Below are 26389 nucleotides of genomic sequence, written 5' to 3' on the forward strand. Positions count from 1 at the left end.
ATCACCAGGCCTCTTCACATGCAATTCCTTTCAGCTCCTGATAATAAAACGTTTAAATCACAAAGCCTCTTTTCATCTACCCACTCATACGAATTGGGTCGGTGCCACCACTTGACCTGCTCTAAGTAACTTCCACAACCTAGAGATCTAATACTCACCTGTTTTTCTCACTCAGGCTGTTTGAGACCCTTCAGTCCTTATTCTGGTCAGTGTTTGGACTGCTGAATCTCTACGTCACCAACGTGAAAGCAAGACACGAGTTCACGGAATTTGTTGGGGCCACCATGTTTGGAACGTACAATGTCATCTCCCTCGTTGTGTTACTCAACATGCTCATAGCCATGATGAACAACTCCTACCAGCTCATTGCCGTGAGTACTCTGTATCTTCATGCTTTCCACTCAGAGCTGTGGGGGATGTGGGGTTAGAGAATGAGGGCTTGGTATTCAAAATGGTGGGCCCTAGAGGACTGAGTGGCTTGCCAGGGTCACAAGGAGCAGCACTGGGATTTTGATCTCACAACCTCTGGGTGCAGAGTCAGCAGCTCTACCAGTGAGCCCCAGGAGCTGATAGACTGCAGTTTTTAGTTAATTGCAATATGCTTGTATACCATCTTCTTCAGGTGACAAGTAATCAGTGGTATAGTAAGGGGGGACGGTGCACACTGCTTCCCTTCCCCTGTACCTCCGTAATGTTCCTGGCGTGAGCAGCAACCCCCAACCTGCTGTCGCTCCAGCATAGGCTCTTCCTCTGACATCACTTCCTGGACCCGCGCCTAGGAAGTAATGTCAGAGGAAGAGCCAATGCTGGCACAGCAGCAGCTTGGGGGGGGAGTTGTTGTTTGCGCCAGGAATGTTACAGAGTTATGAGGGAAGGAAAGCGGCACGCGCGGGGAAGGAGCGTGTGGAGGAGGCGGGGAGCAGAGAAGACGGAGGGGGAGGGGCACCACCGCCCCAGGAATCTCTCAACCTCGCTACGCCACTGCGAGCGACTATTGTGAGGTGAGCAAAGCGTAAACTTACACATGGACTGACCTGTCAGAATTCAGGGCGTCGAAGTTCTGGAAAAGTCCTGCACTGTAAGTGGTCCTGGACATGTCGGAGATGAATATGGAATGCTCAGGACGTTGGCCAACATGGCGGTTAGTTTCCAAAAGCGTTTCCATGGTTAAAGACTGGGGGAGCAGGCTTTTATAACACTGCCCACCCATGTGTGGGTAAACTTATAGGGGTCAACTCAATACAGGGTGGTAAAATTTACAAAACAATTAAATTGACTTAAGCAGGCCCTGGACCTGATGGGCTGCTGAGTGAGTGGACTGCTGGGCACCAGGAACCTCTGGTCTGACCCAGCAGAGGCACTGCTTATGTTCTTATGTTAAGCAATGGCCAAAAACCTAATCAGGTACTTAGAATTTCTTTCTGTCCCAATGGGATCACAATCTAACTGTAATACCTAGGAAAGAAATAATTACAGTTGAACCTTGGTTTACGAGCATAATTAGTTCCAGAAGCATGCTCGTAAACCAAATTACTCATATATCAAAGCGAGTTTCCCTATAGGAAGTAAGGGAAACTCGCTTGATTGGTATCACTTCCTCCCGCCCCCCCTTGGCCACCAGCGCTGCTCCACCCCACTCCACCACATCTCCAAAAGACCCCCCACCCTGAGGCCACTGGTGCGCTTCCACATCCCCCCCCCCCCCGCAAACTGCCATTGTCCCCCCCGCTCACAAATGCCACCCCCCCGCAAACAAGCATCGCCCCCCCTTGTGAATGCCTGCCCGCCCAAACTGAAGCCTTACCCCCATCTGGCACCGGCACGCAGCACCAACCCACAGGAGGTGCCGGAGCCTGAAGATCCTGCCTCTTCCCAGACTGGGCCTTGAGCATCTGCGCATGCTCAAGGCCTTCTGGCTCTCGTTCTCTAGAGGCGGGAGCCAGAAGGCCTTGAGCATGTGCAGATGCTCAAGGCCCAGTCCGGCAAGCAGCACGATCTTCGGGCACCGGCACCTCCTGTGGGTTGGTGCTGCATGCCGGTGCCAGATGGGGGGTAAGGCTTCAGTTTGGGCAGGCGTTCATGAAGGGGGGGCGATGCCGATTAGCAGGGGGGGGTGGCGTTCGCGGGTCGGGGGGCGATGCCGATTCGCGGGCGGAGGGACTCACAAATCGAGTCAACGCTCGGTTTGCGAGTCACGATATGCGAAAAAGTTTTGCTCGTCTTGCAAAACACTCACAAACCGCGTTACTCGCAAACCGAGGTTTGACTGTACTTAGATTTACCTATATAAAGAGAAGGAAGAGGGAAAAAATAATACAATGAATTCAATACTATAGGTACATGAAAGGCACAACAGAAGGGCGAATTTCCATATCAAAGAACCTATGGCGCCTTTCGGAAAGCAATTAAAACCGCACTGTTTGACAAATTAATCTCCTAAACAGAAGCCTCACTACTTACAAAGTTATATTTTCCCTCTGTCAATTTCTATGTAATATGTTGTTCCCTCACTTCCTGCATTCTGTAATTCGCTGATTGTCCAGCCTTCTTCGACATGAACCATCTAGAACTCATTCGACTGTGGCGGTATAGAAGAATAAAGTTATTATGATGATGATTATTATTATAAAGAAAGATCAATTTTAAGAAAATGTTGAAAACGCAGCTCTTTGTTGATGCTTTTTTATAAAGGGCGCCTACTTTTATTCTTCTGGTAAGATATAGTGCCCATGAATACCTGGGTTTTAACTTTTATTGCTAAACATTTTATTAACACGATGTTTGTCTATGCTTGTTCATATTTATGCAACTAAAGGGCGATCAGTATATTATGTGTGTAACCAATATGTGAACTGCATAGTTTTATGCGGTATATAAATTTTTCAATAAATAAATAAAAATAAAAGCAGGAAAAAATAGCAAAAGTTAAATAAGCCCAACAAAAACTAAACCAAAAATTAAATTAAAAATAAAAATAAACCTCAGTAATGCTCACTACCCTCAGGGCTCCTTTTACGAAGCCACGGTAGCGGTTTAAAGCACGTAATAGGCTCTTGAGCAGGCGGTAGTTTTTCAGCTAGCGCGGGGATAGCGTGCGATTAAAAGTCACGCGCGTTAAAGCCACTGCCGCCTCCTCTTGAGCAGGCGGTAGGTTTTCGGCTAGCGCGGGGGCAGCGCGTGATTAAAAGTTGCGCGCGTTAAAGCCACTTCCGCCTCCTAATGAGCAGGCAGTAGTTTTTCGGCTAGCGTGGGGGGCAGCGCGTGATTAAAAGTCACGTGCGTTAAAGCCGCTACCGCGGCTTCGTAAAAGGAGCCCTCAGTCTCAGTCAGCTTCTAATTCCATGTCCCCAGTTGAGTCAGGCCAGCACAAAAGCAACTCCTCTGCTTCAATTTCCCTGGAAATAGGATAAATAGAATGAGCTTTTTCTTTTGAAGAGGCTTCCCGTGGATTTTTTAGCTCATGGATAAAATGGTCCATATAAAAGTTGGTTTTAAAGGGCCAGTGCAGCTTTTCCCTTCAGGTATCACGATTTAAAAATCACATAAGCCTGTCCTAATCCTTACATAGTTCTGCAGAGCAGCGATATTGTCCAAAGGAGTCCAAAGGAGAGCAACAAAACTGGTAAGAGGGCTGGAACACTGCCCATACGCCGAGAGGTTGGATAGGCTGGGGCTCTTCTCTCTGGAAAAAAGGAGGCTCAGGGGAGATATGATAGAGACCTTCAAGATCATGAGGGGCATAGAGAAGGTGGATAGGGACAGATTCTTCAGACTGAAAGGGACAGCGAATACGAGGGGGCATTCGGAGAAACTGAAGGGAGATAGGTTCAAAACAAATGCAAGGAAGTTTTTTTTCACCCAAAGGGTCGTGGACACTTGGAATGCGCTACCGGAGGAAGTGGTCAGGCAGAGTACGGTACAGGGATTCAAACAGGGATTGGACGGATTCCTGAGGGATAGGGGGATCGTGGGATACTGAGAGAGGTGCTGGGATGTAACACAGGTATAGAAAGCTAACCAGGTAATAAGTATAGAAATCCAACCAGGTCGTGCATGTGCAAGACCGGAGGGTTAGGACTTCGATGGGAAGATAGGACTCAATGGGAAACCAAGGTGGCAAGGGGGCCCCTTCTGGTGACTCAGACAGGCCGTGACCTGTTCGGGCCGCCGCGGGAGCGGACTGCTGGGCGGGATGGACCTATGGTCTGACCCAGAGGAGGCACTGCTTATGTTCTTATGTTCTATCCGATTGCAAAGCCTCGTTTTCTTTACAAATCCAATTTTACCTCAAGATAATGAAGGGAATAGAGTGGGATCTCAAAGTCCCTCCTCGAGGGCCGCAATCCAGTCGGGTTTTCAGGATTTCCCCAATGAATATGCATGAGATCTATTTGCATGCACTGCTTTCATTGTATGCTAATAGATCTCATGCATATTCATTGGAGAAATCCTGAAAACCCGACTGGATTGCGGCCCTCAAGGAAGGACTTTGAGACCCCTGGTTCAATAGACTTAGTAGATCAGGGGTCTTCAAAGTCCCTCCTTGAGGGACGAATCCAGTCGGATTTTCAGGATTTCCCCAATGAATATGCATTGAAAGCAGTGCATGCACATAGATCTCATGCATATTCATTGGGGAAATCCTGAAAACCCGACTGGATTGCAGCCCTCGAGGAGGGACTTTGAAGACCCCTGTAGTAGATAAAGACAGGTTGTTCACCCTCTCCAAGGTAGAAAGAACAAGAGGGCACTCTCTAAAGTTAAAAGGGGATCGATTCCGTACAAACGTAAGGAAGTTCTTCTTCACCCAGAGAGTGGTAGAAAACTGGAACGCTCTTCCAGAGGCTGTTATAGGGGAAACACCCTCCAGGGACTCAAGACAAAGTTAGACAAGTTCCTGCTGAACTGGTGAGACTGGACTCATTTGGAGCACTGGTCTTTGACTTGGGGGGCCACTGCGGGAGCGGACTGCTGGGCACGATGGCCCACTGGTCTAACCCAGCAGCAATTCATATGTTCTTATGTTCCTGTAACGCTCATTTCGTTAAACCTCACCACTTCCTCATGCTTTCTGTATCAATCCATCCATTTGTTTCTTTCATCCTTCCCTCCCCCCTCTTTCTCCCTCCTACCTCCTTTTTTTATGCAGGGTTTTGAATCAATTCTGTATTTCCTTTGCACATTTTATATCATAGGTAAATTGCTTTGTTTTACTTTACGGTTGGAAAGGCAGTGTATCAAGCAATAAAAGGGAAGAAAACTAATTTTCTCAAAACATGGCACACATCCGTATGACTGTGGATGTCCAGCAGTGTATGGAGCTGGGAGATTTGTGGTACAGAAACAAGAATGTACCAGTCACGTAACTTATAGCATTCAAGTGTTGTATCAGCCAACCTTAATATGCAGAAGTAAGAGCATAAGAACTTAAGAATTGTCATACTGGGACAGACCGAAGGTCCTTCAAGCCAAGTGTCCTGGGAGATCAAATAAGCTAATTGGGATGGCTTGGGGAAATCCACTGCTTGTTCCTAGGATAAGCAGCATAGAATCTGTTTTACTATTTGGGATCTAGCCAGGTATTTGGGACCTGGGCTGGCCACTTTTGGAAACAGGATACTGGGCATGATGGACCTCCAGTATATCTCAGTATGTTCTTAGGTGAGCCAAGTATAGGACAACCAATCCATTGTGACATCACTGCTGAGGTTGGCTCTTAGGTCTTGGTGGAATGAGGCATTATGACATCACAATCTCAGCTCTAGAATGTTGCTACTCTTTGGGTTTCTGCCAGATACTTGGGACATGGGTTGGCCACTGTTGGAAACAGGATGCTGGGCTTGATGGACCTTCAGTCTGTCCCAGAATGGCAGTTCTTATCTTCTTATGTGAGCTAAGTAATCAAGCCATTGTGACATCACTGCTGAGGTTGGCTCTTAGGCCTTGGTGGAATGAGGCATTATGACATCACAATCTCAGCTCTGGAATGTTGCTACTCTTTGGGTTTCTGCCAGGTACTTGGGACCTGGGTTGGCCACTGTGGGATGCTGGGCCTGATGGACCTTCGTTCTGTCCCAGTATAGCAATTATTGTGCTCTTATGTTCTTATAGGCAGGTCTATCTGTCCGCTAGACTTAGTTATCAGCCAATGAATATTAGCACTATCTGGGTATGTCGTGTGACTTAGACAGTGACCAGCAAATCTGCTGTCCGGGACATTCAGCGGGAAATAGCCATTGTCTCCCACTGGATATTGGCAGTTAGCCAGCTTAACAGTATTTAGCCAACTAGAAGCTGTTCCTGGCCGACTAAATACCGCTGCATATTAGACAGATCGTTTCTTTATAGAGGAGGTGTGTTCCTGGCACACTGTTATAGACTTGTCACCCAGTTTCCGAATTCAATAAAGATTGCCTACATTTACAAGTTAAAATTTGAATGCGATCCTGAAATACGCACCCAATTAGTGGCAATAATTAGGAGTTAACCATCCACGATTGACATTCATTGGCACCAATCAGGACTCCGCGAAGCTACGTGCCGTAAGGCAATGCGGCTAACTCTCATAACGTGTATCTCGCAAGGCGGCGTGGCCACGGGAGGAGCAAGGGAGCATTTTGTAAAATCACAAGCGTCGTCATAGAACACTGGCTCAGAACGCCAAGCTTGGACACCATCATTTTCATCGGGTATGCCCGGCGTCCCTAATTAGGCGCCAGATCCACACTTAATGTAATGTAATGTAATTTATTTCTTATATACCGCTAAATTCCGTTAGGATTCTAAGCGGTTTACAGAAAATAGACAATAAGGTGCATTAAAATTATAAGTAAAATAGGTACTTAGATATTCCCTTACTGTCCCGAAGGCTCACAATCTAACTAAAGTACCTGGGAAAATGACAATTAGTAGAGTAATGAAGAAATAAAAATAGAGATAGATGAGAAAAATAAGAAAATAAACGTTCTAATAAGACTACAATGATCTAAAGGACTTTGAAAGGTTGAAAAGAGGGGAGATAGGAAATAGAAGCAGAAGGGAGAACCGTTAAAACTATAGAATTCTGGGGAAATTTAAATGAAATTTAAATAATAAAATAAAAACAAAAACAAGTGGCAAAACAATGAATGAGATTTAAAATATATCATAAACTAAAAAGAAAGTGAAAAATAAAAAACAAAAACAGTCAAGAATGAAGTCCAGCTTGAAATGACTTCACTGCTTTGGCTGCCAAACTTCTCCAGATGTCATCCGATCCTTGTCAGCAAACCGGAAGCCCCAAATCCAGTGTCTCTGGTCATCAACTCGTCTAAAACATTCACACTCGCCTCCTGCATGCCAAATTCGCTGAATCTGTCTCCTTTGTGGACAGGCACCGCCCGCGCCTCTGACCGTTTGCGGCGCCTCGATGACTGTGTCGTCCGGACCAACCATGGCCTCCCGATGGCGGTGGTGGTCGTGGGGGTCGCTCCTATTCATGGCCGAAGCTAGCGGAGTGTTCCCGGCTGCTACTGGGGAGTGGAGCTTGCACTCACACCGAGCCCCGGAGGAACAGAGGTGGCCTGGGAGCCCTGGAGATGTTAGCTGCGGTGAGAGCAGGCAAAAGACAGGAGCAGGCGAACGGCTCAACTGCCGCAGTTCAGGAGGGTTCCCGGCTGCTTCTAGGGGGCTGAGCTCGCTCACACGCCGAGCCCCGGAGGAAGAGAGGTGGCCTGGGAGCCCTAGAGATGTCAGTTATGGTGAGAGCAGGCAAAAGGCAGGAGCAGGCGAACAGCTCATAGTATCTTCTGATGTTTAGAATTTACAGCTGGTCTTTTCTCATAATGCATATACCATATGCTTCTTTTGCTTGGTTGATGTCCTTTTAGAGGATTTTATAATTAAATAAATGAAATATAGTTGTTTAAAAGGAGGGAGCTCAACTGTCAGCCAGCCACCATCCAGCCTCCAAGATTCCGGAATTCTGTTAGCACTTAGCGCCAATTTTTTTCCAGCGCCCGATTTGAATCCCCTTTTATAGAATCCGGCCCCAAGGGGGCACTTTCCGACTTGCTATTTTTTGCTGGTTTTAACCGTAATCGCGCTATGTCTGTAGACCTCGGTGGCACGTTCAATATGAACCTTCTGTTTGCACAGCTACTACATAATGAATCGTTCGCATCTGCTCTCAGTACACCCTTGTCTCCATTTGCAAAACACGAGCACATAGCATTCTTTATTAATTCTTTTCTTTGTCTTTTATTGTACCACAGGCTTGGAGTCTTCTTGGCATTCTGCCTGTGAATCTAACATCTTGTTCAGAGGCTCGAAAGAGCAAACAGCAGTGCCGCATATGATCAGACTGAAGCGAAAACACTGTGCACATGCAGGTTTTGTGTTGGGTTTTTTTTTTCCCAAAAACCTGTTATTTTAATTTTATTTTGTAAATGCTTGTTGTGTTGAGCAAACCAAAGCCGGCGGGCTAACGTGATGGCTCGGCGCCCTCTGTAAAGCAAAACGGCACAGCAAGGGCTCCTGTAATGACACGGCGAAGTCAAAATACCCAGATGTAGCACAGAGGTTGCAGCCCACCGCATTGTCTGGTCTTTCATTTAGATTTGGCAGGCGGAATTAAAATGATCTCGAACTGCTGAGTTAAATAGCCTTTAGTTAACAAAGGAAGAGAGAAAAGCAAACGATGGTGAACTGACGATTCCTTTTCTTTCTGGGTCCAGGCTCCTTCCAGCCGCTTTACGGTGGTTTTGGGTTCTTGAGTAGTGTCAGCGCATGTACTCTTCAAACCAGATGATTAATTCAGGGTGGGTTTGAGCCTAAAGAGAGTAGGCCTCAAATTTTGTCTTCATCCCCCCACCCTCTTTGTCATCTCCTGTTCCCCTGCCCCCTACACTTTTCTGCTTCTATGGAACCTCATTTCAACTTCCAACTGCTTGTCCTTTAACTCGTAGCGCATTTTAAATTTATAAATTAATTTTGTTAAAAATTTCCACCTGATTTGAACACATGCAGCCTGATCATCCATTTGTTGGGGGTAAAAGGTTGCCCCAAACATGGCAGAGAAGCAGTTTTACTACTAGAGGTTTGTCTGTCTTGACTAGATTGTAAGCTCTTCTGAGCAGGGACTGTCTCTTCTGTATTTTGATGTACAGCGCAGCGTATGTCTAGTAGCGCTATAGAAATGATTATTAGTAGATGATAAAGGGGATGGGACTCCTCTTGTATGAGGAAAGACTAACGGTTGGGGCTCTTCAGTTTGGAAAAGAGACGGCTGAGGGAAAATAGGATTGGAGCCTACAAAATCCTGAGTGGAGTAGAACGGGTACAAGTGGATCCATTTTTCACTCCGTCAAAAATTACAAAGACTAGGGAACACTTGATGAAGTTACAGGGAAATACTTTTAAAACCAATAGGAGGAAATTTTTTTTCACTCAGAGAATAGTTAAGCTCTGGAACGCGTTGCCAGAGGTTGTGGTAAGAGCGGATAGTGTAGCGGGTTTTAAGAAAGGTATGGACAATTTTCTGGAGGAAAAGTCTATAGTCTGTTATTAAGAAAGACATGGGGGAAGCCACTGCTTGCCCTGGATCCGTAGCATGGAATGTTGCTACTTTTTGGGGTTCCGGAATCTTTTGTAACTCCTTGGGATTCTGGAATGTTGCTTCTCTTTATGTGGATTATCTATTTGTTTTAATAAAGCCTTCATCTTGAACATCAACTCTCCACAGGTTTTTTTGCTTTGGTCGTGTTCCCTTTTGTGGAGGAATCAGGGTCAACTCTCTTGTTGGGGGGTTTCTCCACCATATCTTGACACTCTGAAGTTTGGGTGGCTCTATGAACATCACACAGCTTAGCTTGGAAAGGGCGCCATTAAGCCCTGAGATTCATCTGTCGCCCCCGTGGTCCAGAAGTACAAGAACAGTGGAAAACGTGGTGCAGTGGGAGGCATCTGCCTCTGACTTGGTTCATAGACAAAACTGCCGAAGACAAAGGCGCGCGCCGATAACTGAGCGCAAGACGGAAGCGCGCGCCGAAGAAAAAGAGTGTTTTTAGGGGCTCCGATGGGGGGTTTTGTTGGGGAACCCCCCACTTTACTTAATACAGATCGCGGCGGCGTTGTGGGGGGTTTGGGGGGTTGTAAGCGCCCTCATTATATTGGAAACTTAACTGTTTCCCTGTTTTTTAGGGAAAAAGTGAACTTTTCAGTAAAACCCCCCAAACCCCCCACAACACCCCCACAACGCGGCACGATCTGTATAAAGTAAAGTGTGAGGGGGTCCCCGGTCCCCTCCCACCCACCCCCGTCGGAGCCCTTTAAAACAGTCATTTTCTTTGGCGCGCGGCTCCACATTGCGCTCAGTTGTCTGCGCACGCCTTTGTCCCGGCGCACTTTTGACCTGATATCCTCTGACTTAGCTGTCTCTGCTGATGGAGCTCCTGCTGCTGTTTCCTCGCCAAGTGGATTGGTTGAGGCAGCTCTTCAGGGATCTTCTGTTGTGGCCCCTGAAGCGGGGAAGTTATCTATGATGCCTTCTGAAAGAACCCTGGTGTTGGATTATCGGCAAAGGTACCAATGAAGCATTTTAGAGCCTAGAAAGGGCCTTTTAGGTATGGTCTCCTCAGTTTTCTAAATGCTCTGCAGATTTTTCTACACAACTTGAGACTCGGGTTCAGGCTTGCAGGCTTCCATATGAATTTAACTCCGTTTCTTGAGTCATCTATGGAAGTCAACTCTTCTGGTCACTTTTGTGTTGGAGCCTGACCATAATTTACCCTCTCGTTTACGAAGGTACGCAAACCGATTAGACTAACATGCACGCCTTAGCGTTTAGCGCACCTTCGTAAAAGTGGGCCTAGCTGTTGAAATAATACTTCCCACACATTTTCCATGGCTGCCAAATATATCTTTATGGCTATGGCTTCTTCACTAGCCCCACTATATTCGTATTTTCTTCATGTGTTTTATATTTTTTATCAAACTTTTAAAGTGTTATATGCAAAAGTCAATAACTTAATATTTATATGAAAAACTTATCTTAATTTTATCTTTTGCTTTTGTTATTTTATCTCATCGGGAAGGGACCTGTCACATCGACATGTTTCGCTGTTAGGCTTTGTGGGTCGGGATGGTACAGATAAGTTTGGAAAGGGGGGACTTTTCTTGAAGCAGCCTAACGGCGAAACATGTCGATATGACGGGTCCCTTCCCGATGAGATAAAATAAGAAAAGCAAAAGATAAAATTAAGATAAGTTTTTAATATTGACTTTTGCGTATAACACTTTAAAAGTTTGATAAAAAATATAAAACACATGAAGAAAATACGAATATAGTGGGGCTAGTGAAGAAGCCATAGCCATAAAGATATATTTGGCAGCCATGGAAAATGTGTGGTGACCAAATGGCATGTCTGAAGCCCTGATAGAATATAGTGAGGAATAAAAGAGGACAAATGACATTGAATCATGTATATTGATGCGAATGGTCTATCAATGTCTGACTTTTGACTGCGGGATATACTGAAATAATACTTCCGGCATATAAACCAGATAGGTTGGGGGGGGGGGGTGTTTGGCTCAATTATAAGAATTTTTCCTGACTTGTTATGAGTGACCCAAGATAGAAGAAAAAGCTTTTTGATTGTGAGGCCAAGGGTTTTGGCTCTACCTGGGACATTTATTTTGAAATTTCCTTCACGTTGTTTTGTAATTTTTGAGTCTAATTCATATTTGTTTCTGGAGCCGAAACAACCTCTGGAATTTTTCATTGTTAAGGAGGTCCACTAGTTTCTAAAGCTTAACTTGTAGGACCTTAACCAGCTGTTTTAACCATTGTGCAACTCTTTATAAAAGCTATGAGGTAAAGTTTCATGATTAACATTTTATCTATCTCGCTCATGCATGTTATCACCAGGGTGGATCGACTCTGGATCGCATCTTGAGAATCTTCCAAAAATTCAGTTAAATTAATTTCTGTGGCGACCAGATGATCCACCTCTTGGGCAGATTCTTTTTTTTTTTTTTTGAGGCACATAGTAATTATTTATTGGAAAATTCTCCGCATTGGGCAACCCCAGTATTTCTTTAAAAAAATGTTAATCATGAAACTTTACTTTAAAAATAGGTTAACTAAATTCTGTGGTGACTTAGGATTTTTCCTGATGTATCTAGAGCTACTCAATTTAGAAGGAAAGAGTTTTTGAAGTTAAAGCTTAGGGTTTTGGCTCTAGAGGCATCTTTTTATTTAAAATTTCCTTGTAAATGTTTAGTTAAGTTACATGATGTGGAATATGTTTTTTGGGATCCCATTCAACTACAACAATTTTTAGTTGCACGTGAGCAGAAATAATATTATTTATTTTTTCTGTATTGTTTTCATCCCTAAGATTATGAAGAGACAAGTATCCCTATAATAGTAAGGATTGATATAAGGTTCGCGTAGGTCGAGCTGAGAATTTTTTTCTTTTTTCTTTTTCTTTATCTTTTCTTTTACTTTTTCTTGTTCTAGGTGAGCTGAGAATCTTTCCTTTATCTTTTCTTTTCTTTTTTCTTGTTGTATTAGTATCCTGCTCCCCCTTTTTTTGTGGGCTTAAAAAGGATTTATGTATGATAAAATTATGTACTTTGATTGTAGATTTCTCTTTTTTTCCTGTTATTAATGGATAATGTATTATTCAAATTACTAGTCATTAAGCCCACTAGAATACTGTTCACCCTCTATGTTGCGCCTTCCATTCACTGCCCTCTCTTCTCTTTCCATCCAGGGTCCGCCCTCTCTCTCTCTCTGTCCCATATGGCCTCTCTCCATCTCCTCCTTCCTTTTGCCTTGGTCTGGCATACCTTCCTCCTTCCCTCCAAGCCATTCTCTCCCCTTCTGCTCCCTTTCCTCATTTAACTACTTCATTGGTCAGCAGCAGCATTCACAATTCATTGCTGTTGCTGGCTTCAGGTCTTTCTCTCTGGCCGGTCCTGTCTTCATGAAAACAGGAAGTAGGCAGGACCGGCCAGAGAGGAAGGCCTGAAGCCAGTAACAGCAGCGAATTGTAAACGCTGCTGCCGCCTGAAGCACCCTAGGCAGACGCTTCTCTCCCCTCCCAGCCCAACTCCCGCTGACTCTGCGACTCTCCCAGCAAGATGACTTTGATATCAAACCTCCCTCCAGCGTTGGCAGCCGCAGCACGCTAAACAGGCTGCTTTGTGGCTTTCTTCTGCCGTTGAGTATCTCTGTCGCATCATTGATGACATCATTAGTAATGCGGCAGAGGGACTCAACTGCAGGAGAAAGTCGCAAAGCAGCCTGTTTAACGTGCAGCGACTGCCAACGCTGGAGGGATGTTTGTACCGGTGCAGAAGCGATATGTCTCTCCCCCTCCAGTACCTGTGCAGCAGGTTCTGACCGAGTAAGGCTATTCTTATGTTCTTAATGCATATCTCTAGTGCATGATGCCCAGATCACACAGGATTTTAATATACATGGCCAGCACCCCACAAACCCTGAGATTTCTATTCAGAGCAGGCTCTTTTCTTTATTTTGGAGCAGAGCATTTCTTTGGACAGGAGGGATTGTGTGCTGTCTGCTAAGACCAGCCCTAAGCACCCCTTCCCCCATTTGCTAGATTTTTGAAAATTTTGATATTTTAAAATGGAAAGATTTACTGCGTTACAAAAGGGATATTTTAAGAAATTTCAGGATGTATGGAAACCATTAACAAAATATTGTCAGGATTAAGTAAAATTATTTCCCTTATGTTTATCAGTTTATGAGGTAGGGAGGGGGGTATTTTATTATTACATATATCATACAATAATGGAGTATATGGTTGGGGGGGATAGGAGAGGGATAGGGATAAGAATCTATGTAATATACCAATGATTGTTTATAAGTGATGTATTTATTGTTACTGTGAATGAAAATATTAACACTTAATGTAATTTGTGAAAATGAATAAAAAATTATTAAAAAAAAGAAAATTTTATCCACTTCATAAGGGAACATAAAAATTGCCGCTGCTAGGTCAGTCCAGCAGTCCATCGTGCCCAGCAATCCGCTCATGCGGCGGCCCTCTGGTCAAAGACCAGCGCCCTAACTGAGACTAGCCCTACCTGCGTACATTCTGGTTCAGCATGAACTTGTCCAACTTTGTCTTGAATCCCTGGAGGGTGTTTTCCCCTATAACAGCCTCCGGAAGAGCGTTCCAGTTTTCTACCACTCTCTGGGTGAAGAAGAACTTCCTTACGTTTGTACGGAATCTATCCCCTTTCAACTTTAGAGAGTGCCCTCTCGTTCTCCCTACCTTGGAGAGGGTGAACAACCTGTCTTTATCTACTTTGTCTTGAGTCCCTGGAGGGTGTTTTCCCCTATAACAGCCTCCGGAAGAGCGTTCCAGTTTTCCACCACTCTCTGGGTGAAGAACTTCCTTACGTTTGTACGGAATCTATCCCCTTTCAACTTTAGAGAGTGCCCTCTCTTTCTCCCTACCTTGGAGAGGGTGAACAACCTGTCCCTATCTACTAAGTCTATTCCCTTCATTATCTTGAATGTTTCGATCATGTCCCCTCTCAATCTCCTCTTTTCAATGGAGAAGAGGCCCAGTTTCTCTAATTTCTCGCTTTACGGCAGCTCCTCCAGCCCCTTAACCATTTTAGTCGCTCTTCTCTGGATCCTTTCGAGTAGTACTGGACCCTGTCACCAGCTGTATGCATCCTACTCTGTGTCAGCCTGATTTTGCAAATTACCCAAATCCAGGAGGGAGATTTTGTGCAAATCCTGGGTCTCTAACATTCCTATCCTGATGCATTATGGGACCTGCAGCCCCTTTGAACTATAACACCATATTCGTGTAGCAATAAAATCTTTATTTCGCATAGATTAAATGATATATTATTTATAGGGAACAACATATTATTTATAACGTGGAAGAAGAAGGCAATGCAGAGTACTCGAGATGGAGTTTCCTGGCAGTGAAACAAGCATTTTCACAGAATCTATAGCTCCATCAGATACAGTGAATGACCGTGCTGATAATGTTATCTCTCCAAGATTGGGAAAAGTCTTATCTGCCTTCGACATGAAGAAACAGGAGACTGTCAGCAACTTTTCAGTCAGTGTGTCCCCTGGCGGTATCACACAGATATCGTACCTTGCTTTGACAAGATTTTTAATTGCGGTGCAGATAGAAGCATCAAATGCCAGTTTTCTCCACCTCTGTTTGAACAGAAAAAGCCAAATAGAGATCGACTTCTTTGCGCTTTCCACAGCATAGAAAATACCAAACTGTATCCATTGTATTTCTGGGCTTGAATCAGTGGTCTTGTCCCTGTAAAGCACAGCCTAATCGGCAGAGTGGCTTCTTACTGGAAACATGAAATGAATTCTTCTTTAAGAGGAGGTAAAACCTGGCATTCCTAAATATATCTGATTGGGCCAGAAGCTGGTTTCATTATTTCAGGACATGCTGGTTCAATCCTGGTTTTACCCCCTCTGATTCTCCTTTCCTCTAGATGCCTCATTGAAAGGAAAAGTGTCAAGAAAAGCGTGGAATAACTTGTAAGTTTCATGGCTCCACATCATTCTCTTCTTGGCTGGGCTGAGAACTTTTCAGTGGCCCTTCGTATTACGACATCATAATGCCTCATTCCACCAATGCCTAAGAGCCAACCTCATCGGTGATGTCACAATGGCTTGGCTTCCCTATACTTGTGCCCATTTACTAGATCAGGGGTAGGCAATTCCGGTCCTCGAGAGCCACTGGAGAAACCCGAGAATATTATGTTCTAGCAGCAGGACTAGAATTTACTTATTTTGGGTTGAGTTTGTACCTTTTTCAAAAGTAGGCCCAAACTGAGGTATATTCTGGTGAAGTTGGTATTTTCCTGTCCCCAAAGGGTTTCCAATTGAGGCAAGGGAAGATTAAGGGACCCTTTTACTAAAACTCATTAAAATTCTGGGTTTAATGCATTTTAACATGGGAGTTTCCTGTGTACTAAACCCAGATTTAACACTGCAGTATATAGGGCTTTTTAAATGTTGTTTTTTGGGGTGTGTGGTCCTTTTTTGCAAGTTGCGTTAGCATATGGGACTTGCAAAAAAAATCATGCAGGAGCCCAAATGATGAAGTTACGACTCATGTCTTATTGTGGTCACACCATCAGAAGAGAAAGATCATTGAAGGAGGACATTATGTTTGGGAAGATCGAAGGACCCAGGTGAAGAGGGCAACCTGCAGTCAGATAGCTGGACATATTGAAAACAACCATGGGATGACCCTGGAAGACCTTTCCAGTCTTGCACAAAACCACTTTCTTTTTGGTCTGTAATTCATCAAGTCACTAGGACTAGAACACTTAGGCCTTTCCTCATATGGAAGTCATCCCATCCTTTTTATCAGTTTCGTTGATCGCTATATCTTTTGATACATCAGCATTCAGAATCCTGGTACAATCCCTCGTACTGAGTCAACTTGATTACTGTAACATCGCCTATTTAGCAATTTCCCAAAAGAATATGCGACGTTTACAATTAATGCAAAATGCAGCGGTCAGACTAATCTTCGGGCTGAAGAAATTTGATCATGTGACACCTTACTGCCGGCAGTTGCACTGGCTACCGATGGAAGCACGCGTAAAGTTTAAGTTCGCCTACCTCTGCTTTAAAGGACTATACGGACTAGCCCCTAAATACTTAACTGACCTTTTCTCTTTCTCAGCCAACAGACACAAAAGAAGCTCACATTCGAACTTCGTTTTCCCCCCAGTCAGAGGATGTAAACTAGAGAATGACACGGTGACAAAATTCATCACCATTCCCGTTCCCGCGGATAACCGCGGGAAACCATCTTCATGTCATTCTTTAAGGAGAGAGGGAAGAATCAGAGTATGAATGGCCACAACCACTGACCCTCAAGCTTTGCTTTGAAGAATGCTGGTGTAGAAGGACCGAGGTTGAAACAGACACTACAGAATGACAGTCTCTGGTATCCAGAGCAGATATTGTGATGTCATAATGCCTCATTCCACCAGTCCCTAAGAGCCAATCACATCAGTGATGTCACAATGGCTTCATTATCCTTGGCTCACATAAGAATCAGAGTATGAATGGCCACAACCACTGACCCGCAAGCTTTGCTTTGAAGAATGCTGATGTAGAAGGACTGAAGTTGAGATAGACACTAGAAAATGGCATGGGATTATTTCCCACGGTTATCCGCGGGGACGGGGACGGTGATGAATTTTGCCACCGTGTCATTCTCTAATGTAAACTGAAAAAACACCATGAACACCTTCTCTCACATCAGGCAGCATTATGGGGTAAAGATCTAGAACAATTGCTTTCGCCCACTACTTATAAGGAATTCAGGAAGCGCCTAAAAACATATCTGTTCCTTAAGTATCTAGAGAGTTGACCCATTCATCTCTTTCTCCTAATAGCGGTTCTTTTGACCTATTAACCACTTTCTTTCACCTCTTTTAAGTTCAATCAATTTGAACCTTCCTTTAGTCTTTTGTAAACCGCATAGAACTTCACGGTACTGCAGTATATAAACTGTTATTATTATTATTATTATCTTTTTTGAGATACGGCAATCAAAATTGCACACAGGACTAAGGGTGCTTAGCGATATATTGTCCTTAGAGCAGAGTGAATCCTAAATTCAATTGAAAGTCAACAAAGATAATATAATATTCACATAACACTAGAGATTGTTCTTAACACCCTGTGACAAAACCTGTTCCCAGGCAGGCTGCTGTTGCTTTCGATTTGACAACTTCCCATCTCACTCACTAAGATGGTTTTCCTCGACCTCTCACCTGGGACTTATTTCCAGTCACCCTCTCGCAGCGCCGATCCTTCCAGCAACTCACTTTGCCCGTTAGTCTTCCCTGAACTGACCTGGTCTGTGTCATCTTCTCTAGGATCATGCCGACATCGAATGGAAGTTTGCCCGAACTAAGCTGTGGATGAGTTATTTTGACGAAGGCGGAACTCTACCACCTCCTTTTAACATTATTGCCAGCCCCAAGTCAATCTGGTACCTCTGCAAGTGGATCCACAAGCAGCTATGTCCAGTCAAGGATGTGGAAGATGAGCAGAAGAAGCACGAAAACCTGAAAACGTTCACGGTAAGCCCGTTTATTTTTCTAACTAGCTCTTTTCCAAATAATATTTCTTAATATCAGCTTGCATATGAAAGTTTTATCTGCTTTTTTATCTATAGCGATTTTCTTACGAGCTTATACGGGCTTTGTTTTTTTTTTTTTTTTTTTGGAACAGTGACATCAGTGATGGGTATATAATACTCATATGTTTCTGATTTCAGGAACGGCATGCTGACAACCTGATTCAGAATCAGCATTACCAGGTAACGGTCTCTTCAGTACATTAAGATATTTATTGCCTGCTTCGTGCATTTGATTCAGAATGGAGACGATTTCCAAGTTGCTGCTTGCTGTACCTTGATTGCAATAGCCTCAGAGATTTCAGCTGATTCTGCAATAAAACATGCATGAATTCACAAGTCTTTATAAATCTTCATTGACAGGTGTATCTGTTATGATTTAAAGGACAGTGGGTTTATTGCTGTAAAGCAGTGCTAAATAAGTTACCTCTTGCTACATAGTAATGAGATGCAAATACATGTAAAGCAGCTCATGAGTATGTAAATTCCTTAATGCAATTTGCAGTGAGCATGTTATAGCCCTAATATGATGATAAAATAACCCCAGTTATTTTATCATGCCAGGCGCATTGGGCTGCAAAGCCATGGCCTGATACTCCCAAGCATCACTTCCAGGTCCCCCCCTCGCTATTTCCCTCCAGTGATTACCCATCCTTCTCATCAGAGCCTCCCATGCAGGACCCTCCTGCTGAGCAAGCCCCTTCATCAAGATCACCTCCCTTATTCAAGTCCCCCCACTGAGCAGGTCCTTCGACCCCCCAAAGGACCCCCTGCCCCACCCCAGCAATCGTACTTCATTCCCTGCTTGTTTTGTAGGTCTCTGGACAGGTACAATCGCCAGTCGCTCTTGCTGTCCCAGTGCCATCACACAAAATGGCACCTCTATCAGTAGGCTCACAGTACCTATATGGAAACATGAGCCCTAGCAGTAATACCACGAGACTGGCACTGGGGTGCCATTTTGAGCGATGGATTCAGAAGAGCCAGAGTGACTGGAGATCACTCCTGCTCAAGGACCCACTAAAACACCAGGGAATGAGATAAGACTATAGTTTTTTTTTAGGGGGGGTGCTGGGAAGGGCCTTGATTGGCAGGGATAGGTGATCATTGGGGGGTGGGAAGGACAGCAGTGCAGCCCCTAGATGATGTGGCCTGAGATCATTGGACCACAGCTTTGAGGACTGATTCTCCCTCACTGCTGGAATAACGCTGCTTGTGAGGTGGCCAGAAAGCAGCGTAATTCATTTACCAGGAAGTCAGCAGTCTGTGATACTGCCATTTGTCGATTCCTTCGGTAATTCAAGGTGTGATAAACCTTGTCTTTCACGGTACCTTGATAACAAACCCCCACCCCCACCCCTATTTAAACTGCAGTGAACAGTTTTAATTGGTATATGATTATATAGACATGTTTTAAAGAAATAAAATTGTTAAAAATACTATATGGGGTGGTGGGGTGTGAACTGATGATTCTTTCGTGAAGTAATATGAGGTTTTTTTCCCCTCTCTATTTTAAGAAATCATTTAACATTTAGTGAAATGATTACGTTAAAAATATTGGGCGGAGAGGTGGGTTTTGGATTGATGATTTTTTTCTCTCTCTGTTTCAGGAAGTCATCCGAAATTTAGTGAAACGGTATGTTGCTGCAATGATAAGAAATTCAAAAACCAACGAGGGACTCACAGAAGAAAATTTCAAGGTATTCCACTATTAAATAAGCTCTAATATTGGTCTCCGTACCTTAAGAAGGACATGGCGTTACTCGAGAGGGTTCAGAGGAGAGCGACACATCTGATAAAAGAGATGGAAAACCTTTCATATGCTGAGAGATTGGAGAAACTGGGTCTCTTTTCCCTGGAGAAGAGGAGACTTAGAGGGGATATGATAGAGACCTACAAGATCATGAAGGACATAGAAAGAGTAGAGAGGGACAGAAAGAGAGAAAGGGAGACAGAGAGAAATAGAGAGAGAGAAAGCAAGAGAGAGAGAAAGGGAGAGACACAGAAATAGAGAGAGAGAGAGAAAGGGAGAGAGAGAGATAGATAGAGAAAGATTGGAGAAACTGAGACTCTTTTCCCTGGAGAAGAGGAAACTTAGAGGGGATATGATAGAGACTTACAAGATCATGAAAGGCATAGAGAGAGAGTAGAGAGGGACAGAAAGGGAGACAGAGAGAAATAGAAAGAGAGAGAGAGAGAGAAAGGGAGAGACACAGAAATAGAAAGAGAGAGAGAGAGATAGAGAAAGATTGGAGAAACTGGGACTCTTTTTCCTGGAGAAGAGGAGACTTAGAGGGGATATGATAGAGACTTACAAGATCATGAAGGGCATAGAGAGAGTAGAGAGGGACAGAAAGAGAGAGAGAAAGGAAGACAGAGAGAGAGATAGAAAGAAAAAGAGAGAGAAAGGGAGAGAGACAGAAATAGAGAGAGAGAGATAGAGAAAGATTGGAGAAACTGGGACTCTTTTTCCTGGAGAAGAGGAGACTTAGAGGGGATTTGATAGAGACTTACAAGATCATGAAGGGCATAGAGAGAGTAGAGAGGGACAGATTCTTCAAACTTTCAAAAAATATAAGAACAAGAGGGTATTCGGAAAAGTTGAAGGGGGACAGATTCAAAACCAATGCTAGGAAGTTCTTCTTTACCCAGCGTGTGGTGGACACCTGGAATGCGCTTCCAGAGGACGTAATAGGGCAAAGTACGGTACTGGGGTTCAAGTAAGGATTGGACAATTTCCTGCTGGGAAAGGGGATAGAGGGGTATAGATAGAGGATTACTGCACAGGTCCTGGACCTGTTGGGCTGCTGCGTGAGCGGACTGCTGGGCACGATGGACCTCAGGTCTGACCCAACGGAGGCATTGCTTATGTTCTTATGTTGTTTCCATTACTGTTTGAATTAACTTTAGATAATAGATCCTGGTTTCCACCTGCAGAACATGGGCTCCAGTTCATAAAGTTTTGAATGTCAGCATCTTTGATAGGTCCAGAGCTAAATGTTCCACTCTTTCCTAGCTTAAAGGAGTCTGGGAAAATCAAAATATTTCCACATTTCAAGATTTGCCCATTGGTCCCATCCACGTTCATATAGAGGGATTTCAATCAACATGATTAAAAAAAAAAAACACACAAAAAAACAACAACACGTTAAGTGATCATGAAAATAAATTGTTTTACTAGAAAGGTGAAAACAATTCAAAGTCACATATACAGGAGATAGATTTCCACTTGGCTCAAGAAGAATTGCCGTATATACTCGAATATAAATCGGGATTTTGAGGCCAAAAAATTGGACCAAAAATGGGGGTCCCGGTTTATATTCGGGTCGATGCCCCTTCTCAGAATTTTTTTTTTAAGGCCGCCGCCACTTCCGCAGCCAGGCTCTGCCCCCGCCTCCCTCCCTGCCCTATACTCATAGGTACCTCATCTTAGCGATCCGCGGTGGAGGTGCAGTGGGCAGGAGCGAACTTTCCAAGTTCCTGCCCTGCTGCCAACCGGCTGCCACGAGTTCTTTCGGCGCTGAGCTACATGAGCAGGAGCTCGGTAGATTTTCAGCTAGCGTGCACCAATCGGGGGCGTGCGTTAAAAATGCTAGCGCACCTTTGTAAAAGGAGCCCTTAGTTAACCTGATCCTAGCGTAATAAATTTTACGTTACGCCGGTTCCAATCGTAATTATTGTAGCAAAGTTTTGTATTATGCACCGTTATCATTTACGGTTATTAAGAACCTAAGAACATAAGCATCGCCTCTGCCGAGTCAGACCACAGGTCCATCGTGCCCAGCAGTCCGCTCTCGCGGCGGCCCCCCAGGTCAGTGACCTGCAAATGATCCTCTTTTGAAGACATTTTGACCTGTATAGTACCCCCTCTATCTATATCCCTCAATCCCCTTTTCCTTCAGGAACCTGTCCAACCCCTTCTTGAAACCCGAAATCGTACTCTGCTCCACCACCTCCTCTGGAAGTGCATTCCAGGCATCCACCACCCTCTGAGTGAAGAAGAACTTCCTAGCGTTTGTTCTGAATCTGTCTCCCTTCAATTTTCTTGAGTGCCCTCTTGTTCTTGTTTCCCCTGCCAGTCTGAAGAATCTGTCCCTCTCTACACCTTTTATGATCTTGTAAGTTTCTATCATGTCCCCTCTAAGTCTCCGTTTTTCCAGGGAAAAGAGCCCCAGTTTCTCCAGCCTCTCGCCATATGGAAGGTTTTCCATGCCCTTTATCATTTTCGTTGCTCTTCTTTGGACTCTCAAGTCTCGCCATATCTTTCTTAAGGTACGGCGACCAGTATTGAACGCAGTACTCCTGATAAGGGCGCACCATCGCCCGATATAACGGCAAGATAACTTCTTTGGTTCTGGTAGTGATTCCTTTTTTGATAATGCCCAGCATTCTGTTCGCCTTCTTTGAGGCCGCTGCGCATAAATATAAATAAGTCATAAGTCTGTAAATTCAAATATGTTGTGTTCCTGGCTCTTTATTAGTCCATACAGACTGTTTATCCACTGTCTATGTCATTTTTGGAATGTCCCGTCATCCGGGACACACGATAAGAAAAGGTTAATCCTCGTGCAAAGGCTTTCTTTGTGAAGAAAAACTCCAGATTCGGTAAGGGGGCATTCATAATGAATAGATAGCTCCCCATTCAGGCAAATTAACGCCCAACTTAATACATAGGAAATTAGAACAGATTGAAAATTTCAACCGACATTTAAAGCTTCGCTTTTTTAATTTTCCACTGTCCCCGGCAGTATTACCTCTAGATTTTCTTAAAAGGTACTTGATTGAAAATTTAAAAATTTCCTCAAACAATATACCTCCAATTAATAAAATCTTTTACCTTCCGACTAAAAAGATGCCTCAAACTGAAGAAGAAAAAAAAGAGCGGAAAAGAGAATCAGATTGACTTTGTTAACGTATCTGTTTTACTTGAACAAACATTAACAGCAGATACCGATAGAGCTACTCTGTGGGTCTCTTTCGTGTTTGAACAGGAAGTTAATATGATCTTGAAATTATATTTGAAAAATTCTCAAAAATTGTTTGGAGATCAGAAAATATGGATATATCCTGATGTCGCTAAGACAACTCAAGAGCAAAGAAAACGTCTCCTTTCCCTACGTCAAGAGACACTTAGGGGTCCTTTTACAAAGGCGCGGTAGCGGTTTAACCTGTGGAATATTTTCTAATTAGGTTGAGATTGTTTGCCTCTTTTTTATTTTAGTTGAGAATTTATGGCATAAGGTTCACTGGAAATACAAGCTAAGAGACCGCCAGGGAATAAAAGAGAGCTTATTGAGTCTCCAAATGCTGCCTGGAACCATGTCATAGCACAAGAAGAACGCCTGAAGCTGGTGCACTCAATGACAGATAAAAAGAACAAAGGCTGGCCAATTAAGAATTACAAGCCCAAATCTCATCTAATAATAACAAGTTATTGCTCATTTTAACTGGAGTTGCCATTCAACAGATCACTTACAATTGGAAGAATTGGAATAGACTTAATTATTGTTTTTGGTGGAACTCTGTATGCCATATATATAAAACTAGTCTTATAGCCCGTTACATTAACAGGTGCTAGATTATATGTGTATGTGTCTGTCTTTATTTATTTTTTTCTCTCTCCTTAGCCACTTTCTGTTTTTTTGTCTTTTTTTCTTTTTTTCTTTCTTTCTTTTTTCCCTTGCCTGCTCCCCTGTCCATTCTCCCTTCCTTTTACCTCCCCTATGTCCTCCACCACCCCATCACTGCTCACCTTATCCTTATCCAAAAAGGAAATTATAACACATTTCAAGATGTGTGGAGGCCATTAATAGATTATTGTAAAGATTAAAAATATTCTTCCCTGTATAAAATTTTAAGACATTAAGAGGGGGGGGGGGGTATTTTTGATTATAATTGAAACAAATCATTTTGTGTGCCTTTCCCCCACTCAAAGGCGCACAACGCAAGAAAACGTTTGACAACCTTCTGGCAACCCAAGCAGCAAAACTCAACCATTCCATCTCCAATCTGCCGACAACATCGGACGACTTCAAAACATTCCGAAAAGAAATCAAAACCCTGCTTTTCAAAAAATTCATCCAAATATCTTAACCCCTCTTCACCTACCTCCGGATAATTCACCTACCTCCGGATAATTTTCCCCCAAATAACCCACCTAAACACCTTCCAAGCAAACAGACCCCTAAAATAGATGGTAATCTTACCTACTCTAACTGTATTCTATTTGTCTATATCACACAGTTCGGCACTGTCAGTTTACTATCCAACCCCTAAGTTCCCCTAGGATTCCATCCAGCTATCTCTCCTCTGTTAAAAAAAAAAAAAAAAATTGGACCTTCACTGGAAAATGTCCAGTCAAATCTTTTGTAATCCGCCTTGAACTGCAAGGTATAGGCGGAATAGAAATCCGTAATGTAATGTAATATATTATGATGATCAATTATAGGATTTCAAGTGTATTTGAATGCTTAATTGATAAATATCAATATTGTACTTGATTTAAGATTGGAAATGAATAAAGATTAAAAAAAAACAAAAAAACAATTACAAGCCCAGCCTGTTCAAACAGCCCCTTTTCAAGGCTACCATGACAAATAAAAATGAATTCCTAGAAGAGATGTGGCTAACAAGTAGCTGCATTGTTTAACTTTCATTCATTTATACTGCACGATAGCAATATAGACATATTCCCTCAGAGCAAAGATTTTGATAGAAATTTATAGTCAGAAAGAATGCACCGTTGAATTTTTAATATTAAGAGCATGTGCCTTGCCTTGGAATCTTGGAAAAGAATTTTCCATACTAGCCCACCTTCCTAAAAAGTTCATTTTATGAGAAGGTGATGCAAAACTTTTCATAGCGCTGTATATTTGTACATTTTAATATTTGGTTGGTTTTTTTTTTAACTTTGTCTCAGGGGACGTGGAGTTGCTAGATAACATTGATAACAGATAACCCTAACACATTTTTTTTTTTAAATTCCATGTTTTAGGAACTGAAGCAGGACATTTCCAGTTTTCGTTACGAAGTTCTTGACCTCTTGGGAAACCGCAAACCACCACGGAGAAGCTACTCCACCAGCAGTACGGAGGTTTCCCAGAAAGACGACATGAACGACGAGAGTACCGGGGAACGAGCCAAAGCAAAGAATGTTTCATTTAACTTAGCAAACAAGAAGAAAGACTTCAATGTGTCAGCTCTAATTAAAACGATGTCTGGGATTGAAATAGGGGGCCAGAAGCCAAAAAGCAATGGATTGAATAAGCGCTCTTTCATCCGAAATGGCAATAGACTCCAGAGACTGTCCACTTCCAAAAAGGAGTCCTTTAAAAGACTGGGTCTCCTGTTCTCCAAAATGAACGGACATGTGCCTGAACCAAATTCAGACCCAGTGTATACCATTTCTGATGGACTTATTCAGCCGCATTGCATGTGGCAGGATTTTAAGCATTCTCAGACGGACAAAGAAACAGAAGCCTGTAAGAGTGAATTTCACCTCAATGAGGTAGGCTGCGACGGGAGCATTACTGGACAGAGCAACGAATGCCCTCCGGTTTGTACTAACTCTCTTCACTGTGCTTCCAGTGTGTGCTCCTCCAATTCCAAACTTATAGAGTCCACAGAGGATGTGTTTGACTCGTGGGGCGAGACCTGTGATTTGCTCATCACCCAGTGGAAAGACGGACAGGAAGATCAGGTCACAACAAGACTATAAGTAGAGCAAAGGACTCGTAGGATCTAGGTAGCTTTTGTCACTAGGTAGGATCACAGAAGATCAAACTCTCTCTCTAGAAACAAGTATGGCGTTCCAATTATTCAGACCTTATTTATGGCCATTGTTTTCCCATTTTTCATATCCATTTCCTACTGATGGGTGCTGATCTATTACCTATTTTGGCATTAAAGTAATGATATTAGCCTGTAGAGTTGCAGACCGGTGTGTCATAGCATTGGTAACGTGACCACACGTCCCGTTTTGAACGGGACCATCCCGTTATTACGTAGCCTGTCCCGTTGTCCCCCAAGCACAGCTTCGGAATGCCAAAATGTCCCGTTTTCAGAAAGAGAGCAACCCACTTACCGTGTTATCCCAAAAATAAGACCTACCCTGAAAATAAGCCCTAGCATGATCTTGGGGGTAGGTCTTAATATAAGCCCTATCCCCCCCCCAAAAAAAAAATAAGTCCTAGTTGCTGGCAGCAATGCTTCCCCGCCCCACC

General features: G+C 43.5%; 1 protein-coding gene across 1 annotated transcript in view; it reads left to right on the plus strand.

Annotated features, from left to right (window-relative positions):
- The window catches only part of TRPC5 (transient receptor potential cation channel subfamily C member 5), a 127404-nt gene extending 101520 nt beyond the window's left edge, over positions 1-25884 (plus strand). The window contains exons 6-10 of the mRNA XM_033946055.1: positions 176-371; positions 17905-18111; positions 18309-18350; positions 19778-19867; positions 25162-25884. Of these exons, the coding sequence (XP_033801946.1) occupies positions 176-371; positions 17905-18111; positions 18309-18350; positions 19778-19867; positions 25162-25884 (1258 nt within the window). The remainder of the gene's footprint in view (positions 1-175; positions 372-17904; positions 18112-18308; positions 18351-19777; positions 19868-25161) is intronic.
- The last annotated feature ends 505 nt before the right edge of the window (positions 25885-26389 follow it).

Source organism: Geotrypetes seraphini, chromosome 5 (assembly GCF_902459505.1).
Source record: "Geotrypetes seraphini chromosome 5, aGeoSer1.1, whole genome shotgun sequence".
NCBI lineage: Eukaryota > Metazoa > Chordata > Amphibia > Gymnophiona > Dermophiidae > Geotrypetes > Geotrypetes seraphini.